Genomic DNA, 16,631 nt, shown 5'->3' with positions numbered 1-16,631 from the left:
TTATCAACTCCTCTGGTCCAGGCTTGCTCATTGTAATTACACAGCATTCAATTTTGTATTTTATTTTACATTTACTTTGTTACTCTCATTTTGTGTCAGTTCATATATATCTTCTCATGTTTCTTTGAATTCTTTTGTCACCTCTTACGGAAGAGTAATATTTCATTTCATTCACGTACCACAATTTATTCAACTGTTTCCCACCTGATAGACATATACTTTATTTCCAGTTTTTTGCTATCACAAAAGTTCCACGGTTAATGTTTTGTTATATATTTGACCTTTTTCTCTTTGACTTCCTTGGGAAATCAATGCAGTCATATATCTGGGTCAAAGAATATAGAACTATTGGTCACTTTTTTAGGACAATTTCTAACTGTTCTTCAGGTTTACTGACACATTTCACAACTTCACTGATATCATTCAGCTTTTCTGTTAAAAATCAAGCAAAGTTCTCCAGGACCAGATGGATTTACAAGTGAATTCTTCCAAACATTTAAAGAACAATTCCAGAACAATATTTTAAAAAAAACAGGTAAAGAGGAAGTCCTGCCAAATTCCTTCTGTAACACAAATATAGTTTTGATACCCAAACCAGGGAGAGCAATAACAGAGAAAGAAAACTATAGACTAATTTCCATAATGAATATTTATGCAAAAATTGTAAATAAAATACTAGCAAGGTAATTATAACAAAATATCCCAAAGATCATACACTATGACCTGATACCAGATGGAATTCAGAGCAGGATTGCAGGACTGGTTCAGTATTAGGAAAACTATAAGCATAATTGACTATATCAATAACAAAAATCATATTATTATATCAACAGATGCAGAAGAAGCTTTTAACAAAATACAATACCTATTCCTATTAAAAACACTAGAAAGCATAGGAATAAATGGAGACTTTATTAAAATGATAAGTAGTAACTATCTAAAACCAAGAATAAGAATTATTTGTAATGAGGATTAACTAGAAGCTTTCCCACTAAGATTAGATGTGAGACAGGATGTCCATTATTATCACTATTATTCATTAATGTACAAGAAATACTAACTAGACCTATAAGACAAAAAAAAAAGAAATTGAAGGAATAAGAAAAGGCAGTAAAGAAACAATATCACTTTTTTGCAAATAATATAACTTAGACAACCCTGGAGAATCAACTAAAAAACTAATTGAAAAAGTTAACAACTTTAACAGAGTTCTAGTACATAAAATAAACCCACATAAATCATCACCTTTTCTATATATTACTATCAAAACAAGAAGAGATAGGGGCAGCTAGGTGGTGCAGTGGTTAGAGCACCAGCCCTGGAGTCAGGAAGACCTCAGTTCAAAACCAGCCTCAGACACATAACACTAGCTGTGTGACGCTGGGCAAATCACTTAACCCCAATTGCCTCAGAAAAAAACAACAACAACAGAAAGAGACAGAGAAATAACATTTAAAGTAATTGTAAACAGTATAAAATATTTGGGAGTCTTCCTGCCAAAAAAAAAAAAATCCCAGGGACTGTATGAACACAATTATGAAATACTCTTGACACAAATAAAGACAAATCTAAACAATTGGAGAACTATTAATTGCTCATAGGTAGGTCAAATCAGTGTAATAAAAATGTCACTATTTAATTTGCTTATTTAGTGCCATACCAATCAGTCTACCAAAGAATTATAGAGCTAAAAGAAAAATCATCAAATTCATCTGGAAGAACAAAAGGTCCAGAAATAATTGAAATCATTGAAAAAAAATGTGAAGGATGGGAGCCTAGCAGTTTGAGATTTCAAACTATATTACAAAGCAGTAATTATAAAACATTTTGGTCCTGACTAAGAAATACAATAGTAGATCTGTCAAATAGATTAGGTACACAATATGTAATAGAAAATAACCGTAGTAATCTAATGTTTGATAAACCAAAAGATCTAAATTTGGAGGACAAAAAGTCAGTATTTGATAAAAGTTGCTGGGAAAAGTGGAAAGCAGTTTGGCAAAAACTAGGCATAAACAAACATCTCACACCATACCCCAAGATGAGGTTAAATAGGTGTATGAGTTAGATGTAAAGAGTGATATCATAAGCAAATTAGGGGAGCATGAAAAAATTCACTTGTAAGATCTATGTATACGGCACAAGTTGGTGACCAAATAATAGACAGAGCAGATCATGAGAAGTAAAATGGATAATTTGGATTATGTGAATTAAGTTTTCTTTTTCCACAAACAAAACCAATGCAGCTAAAATTAGAAGAAAAACAGGTACCTGGGGAAAAAATTTTACAGCACATTTCCCTGAGAAAAACCTTATTTCTCAAATGTATAGGGAACTGAGTCAGATTTATAAAAAGAATAGCTATTATCCAATTGATAAATAGTCAAAGGATACAACCAGGCAGTTTTCAGAAGAAGAAATCAAAGCTATCAATAGTCATATGAAAAAGTCTTATAAAGAAAAAGTCTTACAGAGAAATGCATATTAAAACAACTGAGGTACCATCTTAAACCTATCAGACTGGCTAACATGACAGAAAAGAAAAATATCTCATACTAGAGTGGAAGTGGAAAAATAAGGACACCAATGTACTATTGGTGTAGTTGTGAAGTGGTCCAACCATTCTGGAGAACAATTTGGAACTTTGCCCAAAGGGCTTTAAACTGTGCATACCCTTTGATCCAGCAGTACTGTTACTAGATTTTAATCCCATAGGATCAAAGAAAAGGGAAAAGGGCCTATATGTACAGAACTATTTATAGCATCTCTTTTTCTGGTGGCAAAGAATTAGAAATTAAGGTGATACCCATCAATTGAAAAATGCCTGTATAAGTTGTGGTATATGATTGTGATGGAATTCTATTGTGCTATAAGAAATGATGAGCAGAATGGTTTCAGAAAAACCTGGGAAGACTTATATGAACTGATGCAAAGTGAAGTGAACAGAACCAGAACATTTTACACAATAATAGCAATATGGTAAGGATGATCAGCTCTGAAAGACTTGGGTAAGACAGGGATCCAAGACAATTCCAAAGGACTCAGGATGAAAAATGCTATATACCTCCAGAAGGATAATTGATCAACTCTGAGAGCAGATTGAAGCATAGTGTTTGTTTTTTGGGATTTTTTTGCAACAGGGCTAATATGGAAATATATTTTGCACAACCTCACATGTGTAATGGGTATCATATTGCTTGCCTTATGGAGGAGGGACTAGAAGGATGGAGAGAATTTGGAACTCAAAATTTTTTTTTTCTTTTCTCTTTTTTTTATTAATTTATTTTTAGTTTTCAACATTCACTTCCACAAGATTTTGAGTTCTAAATTTTCTCCCCATCTCGTCCCTCTCCCCCACCCCAAGATGGCATGCATTGTGATTACCCCTTTCCCTAATCTGCCCTCTATTCTGTCTCCCCCCACACTTATCCCCTTCCCCTTCAATTTTCCTGTAGGGCAGGATAGATTTCTATACCCCATTGCCTGTATATCTTATTTCCCAATTGCATGTGAAAACAATTTTTTAACATTTGTTTTTAGAACTTTGGGTTCCAAATTTTCTCCCTTCCTCCCTCCCCACCCACCCTCATTGAGTAGACAGCAACTCGATACAGGCTATATATGTGTAGTCATGCAAAACACTTCCGTGGTAGTCATGTTGTGAAAAACTAAGTATATTTCCCTTCATCCTATCCTGCCCCCCATTTATTCTATTCTCTCTTTTGACCCTGTCCTTCCTTAGAAGTGTATGCTTCTGATTACCCCCTCCCTGTATCTCCCCTCCCTTCTATCATCTCCCTGCTCTCTTGTCCCCTTTCCCCCTTATTTTCCTGTAGGGTAAGATAGCTTTCCATACCCAATTGAGTGTATGTTATTCTCTCCTTAAGACAAATCCGATGACAATAAGATTGACTCATTCCCTCTCACCTCCCCCAATTCCCTTCCACTGTAAAAGCCTTTTCTTGTCTGTTTTATGAGATAATTTACCCTATTCTACCTCTCCCTTTCTGCTTCTCTCAGTATAATCCTCTCTCATCTCTTAATTTTATTCTCCAGATATCACCCCTTCATCTTCAACTCACCCTGTGCCCTCTATCTATCTATCAATATATACATACATACATATAATTTTTTCCCTCCAGCTATCCTAATACTGACAAAGGTTTCATGAGTCACAAATATCATCTTTCCATGCAGGAATGTAAACAGTTCAACCTTAATAAGTCCCTTATGATTTCTCTTTCCTGTTTACCTCTTCATGTTTCTTGTATTTGAAAGTCAGATTTTCTATTCAGCTCTGGTCTTTTCATCAAGAATGCTTGAAAGTCCTCTATTTCACTGAATGTCCATTTTCCCCCCTGAAGGCTTATACTCAGTTTTGCTGGATAGGTGATTTTTGGTTGCAATCCTATCTCCTTTGACCTCTGGAATATTATATTCTAAGCCCTCTGGTTCCTTAATGTAGAAGCTGCTAAATCTTGTGTTATCCTGATTGTGTTTCCACAATATACTTGAATTGTTTCTTTCTGGCAATCAGTGGATTCTTTCCATTTCTATTTTGCCCTCTGGTTCTAAAATATCAGGGCAGTTTTCCTTGATAATTTCTGGAAAGATGATGTCTAGGCGTTTTTTTTTTTTTTTTTTTGATCATGGCTTTTAGATAGTCCAATAATTTTTAAATTATCTTTCCTGGACTTATTTTCCAGGTCAGTTGTTTTTCCATTGAGATATTTCACATTGTTTTCTATTTTTTCATTCTTTTGGTTTTGTTTTACAATGTCTTGATTTCTCATAAAGTCACTAGCTTCCAACTGCTCCATTCTAATTTTTAAGAAAGTATTTTCTTCAGTGAGCTTTTGGACTTCCTTTTCCATTTGGCCAATGGTCTTTTTGTGGGTTCTGCTGCTTTAGAATTTATTTAGAGCCATTTTTTGCAGGTATTTGGAGGGGTTTGGGGGGAGAGCTCACTGCCATCTTGGCTCCACCCCTCCTAAAATTTTTTTTAAATGAATGTTAAAGTATATTTTTTAAAAAGTGCAAAACATAATAGACAGGATGATACATTTATTAGTCTGTTATGCTTACATGGATTAATTAAGGAAACTTTAACTCATTATTCAGAATATCCTACACCCAGTTTTGAGTGAATTAATTTTTTCTCTTTTAATATAAATATAATTATACATATATAATTTAATATAAATAGAGCTGAGTAACAGGTATCTGAAACTAAAGCTATTTAAGTTAAATAGAGGATATGATATACTTAACAAATATGGTACATTCCAAAAATAATTCTGTACCTTTAAAAATTGTTGTGAATAGAGCATTGTATTCAGGAGTCAGAAAGTCATGGGTTTGAATCTTGACTGAATGACCCAGGGCAAGCTTACTTTTCTTTTTAAGTGTGTAATAAATTGAACATGTAACTTTAAAAACTGTCCTGCTTGTCAGTATTACTTTCTGGCCTGCTTTCTGTTCTGTGCATTTTTTTTTATGCTTCATTGATCCTTCCTTTCTTTCTCCTTCCTCTTCTCTTTCCCCACCTCCCTCCCTCCCTCTCTTTCTTCCTTCTTTCCTTCCTTCCCTCTTTCCCCCCCCCCCCCCCCCCCCCCCTTTCTTCCTTCTTTCCTCCCTCCCTTCTTTCCCCCCCCCCCCCCCAATTTCCCCCTATCCATACCTCTTCCATCTTCCTTTCCAAAACTGAATGGCAGAAAAGGAAAGATTTTCAGTTCTTAACTCTCTCAAATTTGTTTTTCTCTTTACTATTTTTGTGCACATTATCCTGCTTCTGCTCATTTCACTCTCCATCACATAATACAAGTCTTCCAAGGTTCCTTTGAAACTTCATTCATTACGATGCAAAATCATTTTGTATATACAATACAAAAGTATTTGTATCATTTGTAAATCTGATAAGCGTGCTTTTATGCCTTTGTCCAAGTCATTAATAAGATTTTGTTGTTGTTGTTGTTGTTGTTGTTTTTTGTTTGTTTTTGTTTTTGGTTGGGCAGTGGGGGTTAAGTGACTTGCCCAGGGTCACACAGCTAGTAAGTGTTATGTGTCTGAGGCCAGATTTCAACTTGGGTCTTCTTGAATCCAGGGCTGGTGCTGTATCCACTGCGCCACCTAGCTGCCCCCATGAATAAGATTTTTAAACAGGAAAAGGCCAAACAGATGCCTGAGAGAGGTCCCTGGAGACTTCCTTCTCAGTTGTTGGAGAATAATAATGATTATTCTTTAAGTCCACATCTTTCAATTTTTTTCTCACAAAAAATAGCATAATATCCATCAAGTGCTTTCACAAAAATCTACATATAGCTTATCTAAATTTTAGAATATGTATGTGTGATTGTACAAATAGAATTCTCTATTTTCTTGATGCACCACTTTAATAACTCTGTAAAATGGGAAATAATGTTAGTCCAGCCTGATGTGTTCTTCACATAAAGCTGTGCTAATGCTGGTTCTTGGTGATCACTCTTTCTTCTCTAATGTTTACTAACTTTCTAACAGTAAGTTCTAGATTTTCCCTACGAATCAAAATCAAGCTCACTGGCTTATAGTTTGCTAATTATATTCCCTCTCTCTTTTTTTAAATTGGGACACATAAATTTTTTCATTCCTAACCTACCTTTGCTGCTGTCTATGATCCTTCAAGTATCACTGACATCCTTCTCAACATCATGAATCAGAGAAAAGCTGTTGGGGGTGGGAGGAGAAAGAGAGAGAGAATATGAATGCTGTAGCTGAGGAGTGGTGGAGAATGATTTGCTTTTAAACAAAACTTGTTGCCATTATTGCTTTCTCAGTATACTGATTAATTTTGATATATTTCCTTTGTATTTAAAAATACAATTGTTTAAAAAGGAAAATCCTAATTTGGAGTCTTCAGATACCTACCCCTATGTCTAGAGTGCACGAAAAAAGTAAAGGATAAGTAACTGATATTGATAGATACTTGTAGAACCATAGCAGATTTTCTGGAGACCTGATAATTGAGCCAAAAAAAAAGTGTTCATAGTTAATGAGATAGGGATGAAATGAAGCATTTGGTTTTATATTTTCATTTCTACTTTTTTGGTAAACAAGAAGTAATTCTTGAGTCTCTCTCTTCAGAGGCTAAATTGCATCCTATGTTACATTTGTCCAAAATATTGCTAAAATTTTTAATGTAAAATACTGTAATTAAAATAGAAAACCTTGCCCCACCATTTCCCACACTCCTCATCTGGAGCATGCATACACATATACACACACATACATACATGTAGTTCAAACCATACCTATACAAGAATCCTTTCATCCAATCTTGCCCTGATGAATTCCAGAGAAGCATTCCAAAGGAACCTGTTCAACTTTAGGATAGCTCTATTTGTAAGAAAATTTTTTCCTTACTAAAATAGCATAATTAAAATAGAAATAGAAAATGACATCATTAATTGGTTATATTGTTATTTTCTTGAATATTTCACATTGGAGATGATTTGTATTAATTATTCAACGGGCCCACCTCGTAATAGGAATAAACCAAAATAAAATTGTTTTGAGGTAGAGGGCGTGCTCTACATGAAATACAAGTAAGGAAACATACATTCTCTAACTTATAAAAAATTAAACTGAAATACAGTTGTCTATAAAAATGACTTACTTGTGTTTCCTCTAACTTTTCTCTTTTTAGAATTTCATAGAATCTTCAATCACACTATTTGAGTCTGATGTAGAAAACTCAAAGTTTATTAATATTATTAATCGAGATATTCCTGATTTGGAAGAAGTCGGGTTTGGTAATGAAACAAGATCTATTCATGTTAAAAGTGGAGTGTAAGTTTTTCGCAGAGATATGCAAAGTATTTTTATTATCAGAATTAGACAGCATAATGTACCTGTGGTATTGCTGAATTTCCTAACTTTGGTTTCTGTCTTTCTCTGTTAGTTGGGTTGGCTACCAACAGCAGTTCTTCTGTGGAGAACAGTATATACTAGAGAAAGGGAAGTACAAGAGTTTTTTTGACTGGGGAGGATCCAACAACCAAATCCTGTCAATAAGACCTGTTAGACTGGTGAGTTAATTTTTTAATATTACCAATTGAATACATACAAGTCCATTAGTTAAATTATAAATATTAGTAAAAAATTATTTAGGTCACTGATTAGTTTTGTTTCCTTGTATGCCTTTTGAGTTGACCACAGTGAGATCATATAATGTAACTATAAAACATCTCTGAAAGGCAGCACAGATAACTTGTTAAATGTCACCTGTATGTGAATACCAGAGCTCATCGTCTTTGGTCAGGCTTCAAAGAATTAACCATTGTTGGCCATAGCTTATTTAGGAACATAGGGAGAGAAGAGGATTCTTTAGGATTCTTAACCTGATGTTCATGAACTCGTTTTTCAAATATTTTGATTATGTACTTCAACTCTATTGGTTTATTTTATAATCATGTGTATTTTGTTTTATACATTTAAAACATTGTTCTGAGGAGTCCATTGACTTCACCAAATTGCCAAAGGAGTCTGTGACAAAACAAAGGTTAGGAACCCCTGCTTTAGATGAAGATCCTGTTTCTGAAAGGACTGTATCTCCCTGAGAACATCGCCATTGCAGTCACTAGCCACAAGAATCATGGGCCCTTCAGGGCAAAGCAGAGATTCCTGACTCTTCTGTGTGTCATGGGCTCCTTTGGCAGAGTAGTGAAGCCTAAGGACTCCTCAGAATATGTTTTTAAAGCATAAAATCAAATTAAAAATATAGGATTGAAAAGGAATTATATTGAAATAGCTTGCAAAATATATTTTTTTTTTATGTTCATGATTCATTGGTTAAGAACCTCTAGTGTAAAATGGGCCTACAGTGTAATTCAGAAAATTAGTGCGAACAGTGTTCCCAGGTGACTAAAATAAAACAGCAGAATCTTTATCAACACTATAGGCATAGATAAGTCTGTGGATATCTTCCTGAATTCTTCTCCATTTCCACTCATGCATTTTTCCCTTGCCCTTTGAGTTTTTTGTATTTTGGTCCCAGTGGTTCATAAAATGAACCACAAAATTAGTGTGAACATTTTATTGTTTTTTAAGTATTTTTATTTCAGAAAGATAATGAAGAATGTATGCACAGTTTTTGAGATAATTTTTAAATATATATATATATATATAAATTTTTTCTTTTTTGCAGGAACCTCTTGGGATAAATGAGCCTCTATATCTGGTATGTTAAAAGAAACAACATTTTTATTTTATAACTTTTTTTAAGTGCTTTGTTGTAACTCTTTTTGCCTTTCCTATAAGATCCTCTGCTCTGATATCTCCTACCTAGAGGCAAAATGGTTTATAATATGTTTGGTATCTTGTAGTATAAACATTTGTCAGTGGTTATTGTGACTGGATTAGTCACAGTTCCCTTTGTCTTTCTCTAACAATGTCAGTAACTCATACCACTTTGGAATAATTTTGGGTCCTTGCCACTATTTTTTCCCCATTCACACCCTCTCCTTTGGGTCACATTCTTATTCACACTATTTTTTGGTGAATAAACTTATTATTGAAATCTTGTTGTTTAACCTGTTAAATGTAAAAATATGTTTCTGTAACCACATTTCTTCTTAAAGGAAGCAATAATACTGTAATTTCTATCTCTCTTACTTCCTAGTCCCTGTCAAAAAAAATCAGAATGATATTATTATTCAAAAACATTACATTGAAATTTTTAGGTCAAGATATGATATGGCCTGTCAAGCACCATATAAAAATGAAATCTCATTATACTTCTGTCCTGAGAGTTCATGCCAAGGAATTACATTATACTAAGGTTCATTTGGTATTTCAGTAACTAAACATCCTTGCATTTGTCCAGTATTGTTCCATCTCATACCAAATTCTTCTCAATGATGAATGGTATTATATAGTGTGGTTACAGTATAAAATTTCCCACTATTTATGGTCTTTAGCATACTTAAAAAAAATGGCACATGTTTTTCGTAACTGTATTTATATAAAAAAAAGGATTCTACTTTTATAAACTGTTTTCTGTTTATAGCCTTCTATGTTACTTTAATGTCCATCTCATTCTTAGTTTCCTGTAGAGTATTCTGTAAAGAATATGTTGTTGGAAGTGTTTTAAAAGTAAAACAACTTTATGGAACTGGTCAAGGAGATAATTAGTTTTTTACTTGTAAGTTCTGTTGGTGTGCTTGGAGATAACTTTCCATTTCATTGTGGAAAACCAATATGTATCTTGATTAATTGTAGCTGTCATTGTTGAGTTGTTCTTTCTAAAAAACATTTCTTACTAAAGCAAAGAAGAGAGTATAAGACAGATATGTATAGTAAGATAGTGCGGGGGAGTGAGAAAAGCCACACGGGTACATTTCCTTGCTTTACCACTTTTTTTTTACTAAATTATTATCATTATTATTTTTTTTTTTTTTGGTGAGGCAATTGGGGTTAAGTGACTTGTCTAGGGTCACACAGGTAGTAAGTATCAAGTATCTGAGGCTAGATTTGAACTCAAGTCCTCCTGACTCCAAGGCCAGAGTACACTGTGCCACCTAGCTGCCCTTGCTTTACCACTTTTTAAGAATAAAAAAAAAAAATCAGGATAAATCCATGTCAAACCTAGCATTTTCTTCAATAGAACTCTTTTAACCAAAGTTTATAAATGCTTTTTGTTTCTTAGACCACAGGCAATCCTGATGAGACCCTACCTTGTTATAAAGGAATAAAAGTAAGAAAAATCCACTGACATTGGTCACGTGTTAGTGTGCAAAACATTCAGCACCATTACAATTAATATGAGTTTGGATTTTTAGTATTTTTAAAATGCATCTTATTATTGTTGCATATAATTATCTTGCATCTTTAGAAGTCTTCCGTTATTTCTCTGCATTCCTCATTATTTTATTTTAGCACAATAACAATAACATTCTGTTTTATTTGTTGAGCACAATTTTCAGTCATTCTATAATTATTAGGAACTGACTTTCTTTTCACTTCTTTGCTATTACAAGAAAGTGCTACAATAAATATCCTGGAATCTTTTTGTCTTTAAGGGTACGTGTTCAGGTAATAGGATAGCTGGATCAAAAGGTCAACAGAACTTTTTAAACTACCCAGGTTACTTTCAAATAATTGAATATAAATTTCTCTTCTGGATTTAATTTTACATGGAAAAGTATGTTTTTTATAATATACTATACACATTTACAATGTTATTTATATTTCTCAATTCTGTTCAGTTTTATATTTCCATTCCAACAGCTTTTTTTGTCCTAATTTTTAAAAAAAAATTAACTCAGGCTTGATTGAAACATTTCCCTTCTAAACATAATTGTTATTCTATTAAATACTTATCTCCTTCCATACTTCTTTATTTTATCTTTTTGTAGCCCAGACTATAGCTTTTTAAATGTTTTGTCCTGAAGCAGTGTGAATGAACTGAAAGCCAAATAGAATTTAGAATGATCCAGTTCTAAAGATTTCCTGGGAGAAAACAGAAAAGAGAAAAATAAAATCAATTTTAAAAAGTCATTATAGACCTACTGTGCACAAGGCATTGTGCTAAGTTTTATGAAAAACAAAGACAAAAATGAAACAGTCTGTACCCTAAAGGAGTGATTGGAATTCTATTGAGCAATGTTCATCTCTGTCTTCCCTTTCTCTGGGAAGTGTTTTTCTTTTTTTTTTTTTTAGGCAGTTGGGGTTAAGTGACTTGCCCAGGGTCACACAGCTAGTTAGGAAGGGTTTTTCTTTCTAATATTGCTTTCTGGTTCTGAGCACAACTTTATCCAGGAAGTGGCAGAAAATGCCTGTTGATAACTGTACTCTTTATTCTTGGCACATGACTAAGTGGCCAGCAAATGAAGTGTCTCTGATAGCTCAGAGATATTTGGGAGGACTCTGGGAACATGTGTAAAACTAAGCAGCTTTAGACTGTTTAGCATAAAGGCAGCTGTTTTTAGTTGGCCAACTTTATAATTTTTTCTTTCTTACCTACACTTTTACCAAGCACAAATTCTTTTTTCAGTCATTCTTGTATAACCAGGTATCTGTATTACAGATAACAAAATATCTGTATTACATTATGGTCATCAAAGTTTCCTAAGGTTCTCAGCAGCTGAAAACCACAGGAAGCTTTGACCCTGATATAATACAGATATTTTCACTGGTATATCCTTTTTAAAATATCTTTTCAGTGAGAGAATAAGTAATAAGCACTAATATAGAATATTCTAGTCAAAGGGAGAAAGTTTTTTTTTAAGTTCCTGTAATTTTTAGGGTTGTTTTTATTATGCCCAAGAGAAAACGGATAACAAGGATTAATGATAGCTAGAGAAATATAAATAATCCTGCTTAACTATTCTTTCTGATAAAAAGAATTTGTGATTCACCATCCCTGAAATAAAGTTTTATCTGTAAGGATGCTTACTTACTTCTACTAAGCTGTACATCTGGAATTTGGGTAGAATAGTAACAGAATCAAAATGTAGTACTTGGAAGAAATCTCAGAAGTCACGTAAGGCAATTTTCAAGTGAAGCATGAATCCCTACTGCAGTTATCACTCACAAGTAGCCTTCTAATTTTCACTTGAAGACCTCCATGATGACAGAGGACTCACTACCATCCACCATCCATGACACTAGGTGAAAAGTAAGATGAACTATGGCAATACATGCCCATTAGGTAAACTTATACTAGTTGTCGGCAACTGATCTTAGAAAAAAATGTACATCATCTGTCCAATTACATTTTTTAAAATAAAAAATAATTATATTACAATAGTATAAATATTGATCAGATACAAATTGGTTTTGTTCCTACATTTCTTTGATACTTAATAAATCTGTAATTTTATAAATGTGGGCACTCCTATCAATGCAGCTAATAACCCCTCTTAGTCTTTAAAGTTAAAGTGGAAAAAAACAAAAAGCAACCAGCATCCAGCTTGATGTAATGAGCATATACATACTTAAGCTTGTCTTTGAGCAAAAGATAGGCAGTCCAGCCCTGGGTCTGTGTTCACATCCTTTCTAGCTCGATAGAGTCTTGCCTCAGCTTTTGTTCCAATGGCACATTAGGATAAAATGACATTGAAAAAATAAAATACTTAAGCACAAATATGATTGTCTTACTGTAATTGACCACTACTTTATTTACTTTGTGCTTAGATATATTTCCTGCAAGGATTACTATGTCTTAAATTGAGTGAATTTAATCCATTTTTGCAGTTGGAAGTCATTGAGGCTACATGGTGTTAATCCCAGAGATGTGAGCCTGGTTTTGGCTACAAGTGAATATTTGGCATTAGAAATACTTTATGGGGTGTGTGTGTGTGTTTTTTTTAAAATTTTCTGTGTGTGAAGTTTTTTTTACTTGTTTATTTTTGCTGTTCAGTTGATCTACTCAACAAATCTGCACATACTTTCTGTTTCATGGTTGGACTTTCAAAATGTCCCTTGAGTTGTCAGAATAGAAAAGACCATACTGTTTCACTCTTTCCTTTATTTGGCTGAGACTGATTCTTGCCTTTCGTTATGGTTATGATTAATTGAGTGATAGAAGTTGCTTTTACAGCATAGTATCCTCTTTCCTTATGATAACTGTTCTTTCATGACTTTTTTATGAAGACTATGTCATTTGTATTGGCCTGTATGAATTTATTTAAAAAGTATTTCATCAGTTTTACAACTTCTGCTCTAAATCTTAAGCCAAACTCTTTCCCCTGCATTATGAATTTTTAAAATACATTTCCAATTTAACAAAGCAAGACTGATTTTCCCACAGTACTATGGCAAGTCCACCTGAACTTAGCACTGCAGTATATGACTGAAGAATATTTTGTCTTTGTCCTTCAAGTACAGAATATGATTTATTCAGCAGAATTTTTGGGTTTCCCTATGCAAGTTCTATTAGCAAGCCAGGAAAATTAGTTTAAGGTATAAACATGTCATACAGTCATTTTCAAGTATTATTGTTTGTTAAAGAGTTATGGAATATTTGTGAATAAACACTCTGTTGATCCAGTTATTAGAGAGGTGGGACTTGATAGTAATCGACAGCTCTTAGGCTTGATGAGGGATGGGGTTGCCTGCTGGTTATGATGATGATTTTTAAGGGACATCTGTCTACAGATATGTACCTATTGATGTGTATTAATAATAGTAATAAACTCTAAGACTAATTACATTTATAACTGGTCAAATGGTTGAATTTCAGGAATAGGTGTTAATGGTTCAATTTTACCTTGGTCAAGATCTCCATTGGGATGTTCCGGGCATCTCTACTTGGATATGTGCTATTTGATTTTTTTATCAATGACTTGGATAAAGATATAAATGGTATAAATAATAAATTTTAAAATGACACAAAGCAGCACATTTGAAAACAGTCTGGGCTCAAAGAGGCTTTCACACCACAGGTTAGGAAGTACACTGAGTGGCAAGTAAATTAATCAGTAAATCAATCAGTAAACATTTATTAAGCACATATTTGCCAGGCACTATGCTAAATTACATCATAAGATCATATATCTTAAGCTAGAAGGGAACCACAGAGTACATGCCCTCCTCATTTTACAGATGATAAACTAAAGACTTTAAGTGACTTTACTAAGGTCACACAGTTCTTGGCGGCGGGACTGGGATATGAAAACAGGTCCTCTAAGTCCACATCTAGTGCTCTCTTTCCCATAGCACAGCACCTTCTGATTGCATGTTAGGATCAACCAAAGGAATTAGGAATGTTTAGCCTAAACAAGAAAGACCTTAGGGGGACACAGTCATCATCATCTTCAGATATTTGAAGGGTTATCATTATGAGGGATTAGTTTTATTCCATTGAACCCCAGAAAGTAGAACTAGTACTAGCAAATAAAAGTTTCAGAAAGTTAGATTTTGGAGCTATATGTGTTTATATGTATGTATATATATATGTATGTATGTATGTGTACATATTATGCATATATACACATACATACATATGTATACACTTAACATGTATGATATGATGTGTATATATAAAACTCTCTGAGACTTCTAATACTAGTCCTACTTTCTGGAGTCAATAAATCTAATCGCCTCTGTAGTATAATGACCATTCATATGTATGTGTTTACACACACACATATATACATATACATACACACAATTTATATGTGATATATTAGTACATATAATACAATATACTATTTATGTTATAGAAATAAATGTTTCTATTTTATATTATGTATAATACTATATATATGGAAGACTGCATTAACAGTTAAGTCTGTTAAATGATAAATGGTTAAAAGATAGCAGCAGGCAGGTGTATAAGAAAGAAATATATGATAGCAGTACCTATTTTAAAATGCTCCAAATTGCTAATAATCAGAGAAGTGCAATTAAAGCAACCCATCAGCTTGGAAAAGTTGTCAAAAAAAGAAAATGCCAAAATGTTGGAGGGGCTGAGTGGAAAAAAGCATATTAATGCACTGTTAGTGGAGCTGCAAATTGGTCCAGCCATTCTGCTAAGCAATCTGGAAAAATGACCCAGAAGTTATTAAATTGGGCATGCCCTTTGACCCAACAATAGCAATACCAGGCCTATATCCCCAAAAAGAACTAAAGAAGAGGAAAAGGACACATATGTCTTTTGTGGCAAAGAACTGGAAACTATAAGGAGTTACCCATCAATTGGGGAATGGCTGAGCAAATTATAGTATGTGAATGTAATAGAATATTATTGTGCTGTTTAAAACAAAGGGGATGATTTCAGAGAAACTTCAGTTGTCATTGTTCAGTTATTTTTCATACGTATCCAATACTTTATGACCCCATTTGGGGTTTTCTTGGCAAAGATATTGAAGTGACTTGCCATTTGCTTCTTCAACTCATTTTACATATGAAGAAACTGAGGCAACCAAGGTTAAGTGACTTGCACAGGGTCATAGAGCTAGTAAGGTCTGAGGCCATATTTGAACACGGGAGGATAAGTCAGAAAGACTTCAGGTCTGGCACTTTATTGTGCCCCTTGCTGCCCTCAATAACAACTGTGCTGTTAAAACATGATGAAGGAGATGAACGAGAAACTTAAGATTATATTAAGCTTATATTAACAACATTGTAAAGATAAGCAAAATTGAAAGGCAATCAGTGTAATGACTAATCTCATTTCAAGGGGATCCTAGGATGAAGCATGCTTCCTACCCCCTTAAAGAATGAAACTTCAAATTCTTCATGCCTAAAATTTGAATTCTTCTTTTTTTCCTCCAAATTCTGTACTCTTTACTAATTTCTCTACTTTAATTTATAGCACTAGCATCTTAATATTTACCTAATAAATGAAACTTTGGAGGCTTTTATGAATCCTTCTCTCTTTTTTGATGTCAGTTGCCAAGCCCTGTTAATTCAGTTTTCACAGTATTGGAGATAGAACGGTATAATGGAAAGAGCGTAGAATTTGAAGTCAGAGGACCACCACGGTCCAGAGTCTGGCTCTGTTCTTTTCAATCCAACCTTTCTGGATCTCAATTTGTTCTACACAACAAAAAGATTTTACTAGATAAACTCTAAGGTCCCTTTTAGCTATGAATCTGTGATCCTAGGTTCCTCAATGTGTCACCATGGACAAGTTACTTTTCAGAGCCTTA

The 16,631-nt window shown here is 33.7% G+C and overlaps 1 protein-coding gene across 1 annotated transcript in view; it reads left to right on the top strand.

The window, feature by feature from the left end:
• Positions 1-16,631, top strand: part of CRYBG3 (crystallin beta-gamma domain containing 3) — a 154,710-nt gene that overhangs the window by 104,618 nt on the left and 33,461 nt on the right. Inside the window, exons 13-15 of the mRNA XM_027835352.1 lie at positions 7,682-7,824; positions 7,937-8,063; positions 9,182-9,214. Coding sequence (XP_027691153.1) covers positions 7,682-7,824; positions 7,937-8,063; positions 9,182-9,214 — 303 coding nt within the window. The remainder of the gene's footprint in view (positions 1-7,681; positions 7,825-7,936; positions 8,064-9,181; positions 9,215-16,631) is intronic.

The sequence above is a fragment of the Vombatus ursinus genome, unplaced genomic scaffold, assembly GCF_900497805.2.
Source record: "Vombatus ursinus unplaced genomic scaffold, bare-nosed wombat genome assembly UNPS02014814.1, whole genome shotgun sequence".
In the NCBI taxonomy this organism is placed as follows: Eukaryota; Metazoa; Chordata; class Mammalia; order Diprotodontia; family Vombatidae; genus Vombatus; species Vombatus ursinus.
Note: the sequence above shows the minus strand (reverse complement) of the source record. Positions and strands in the feature narration are given on the sequence as shown.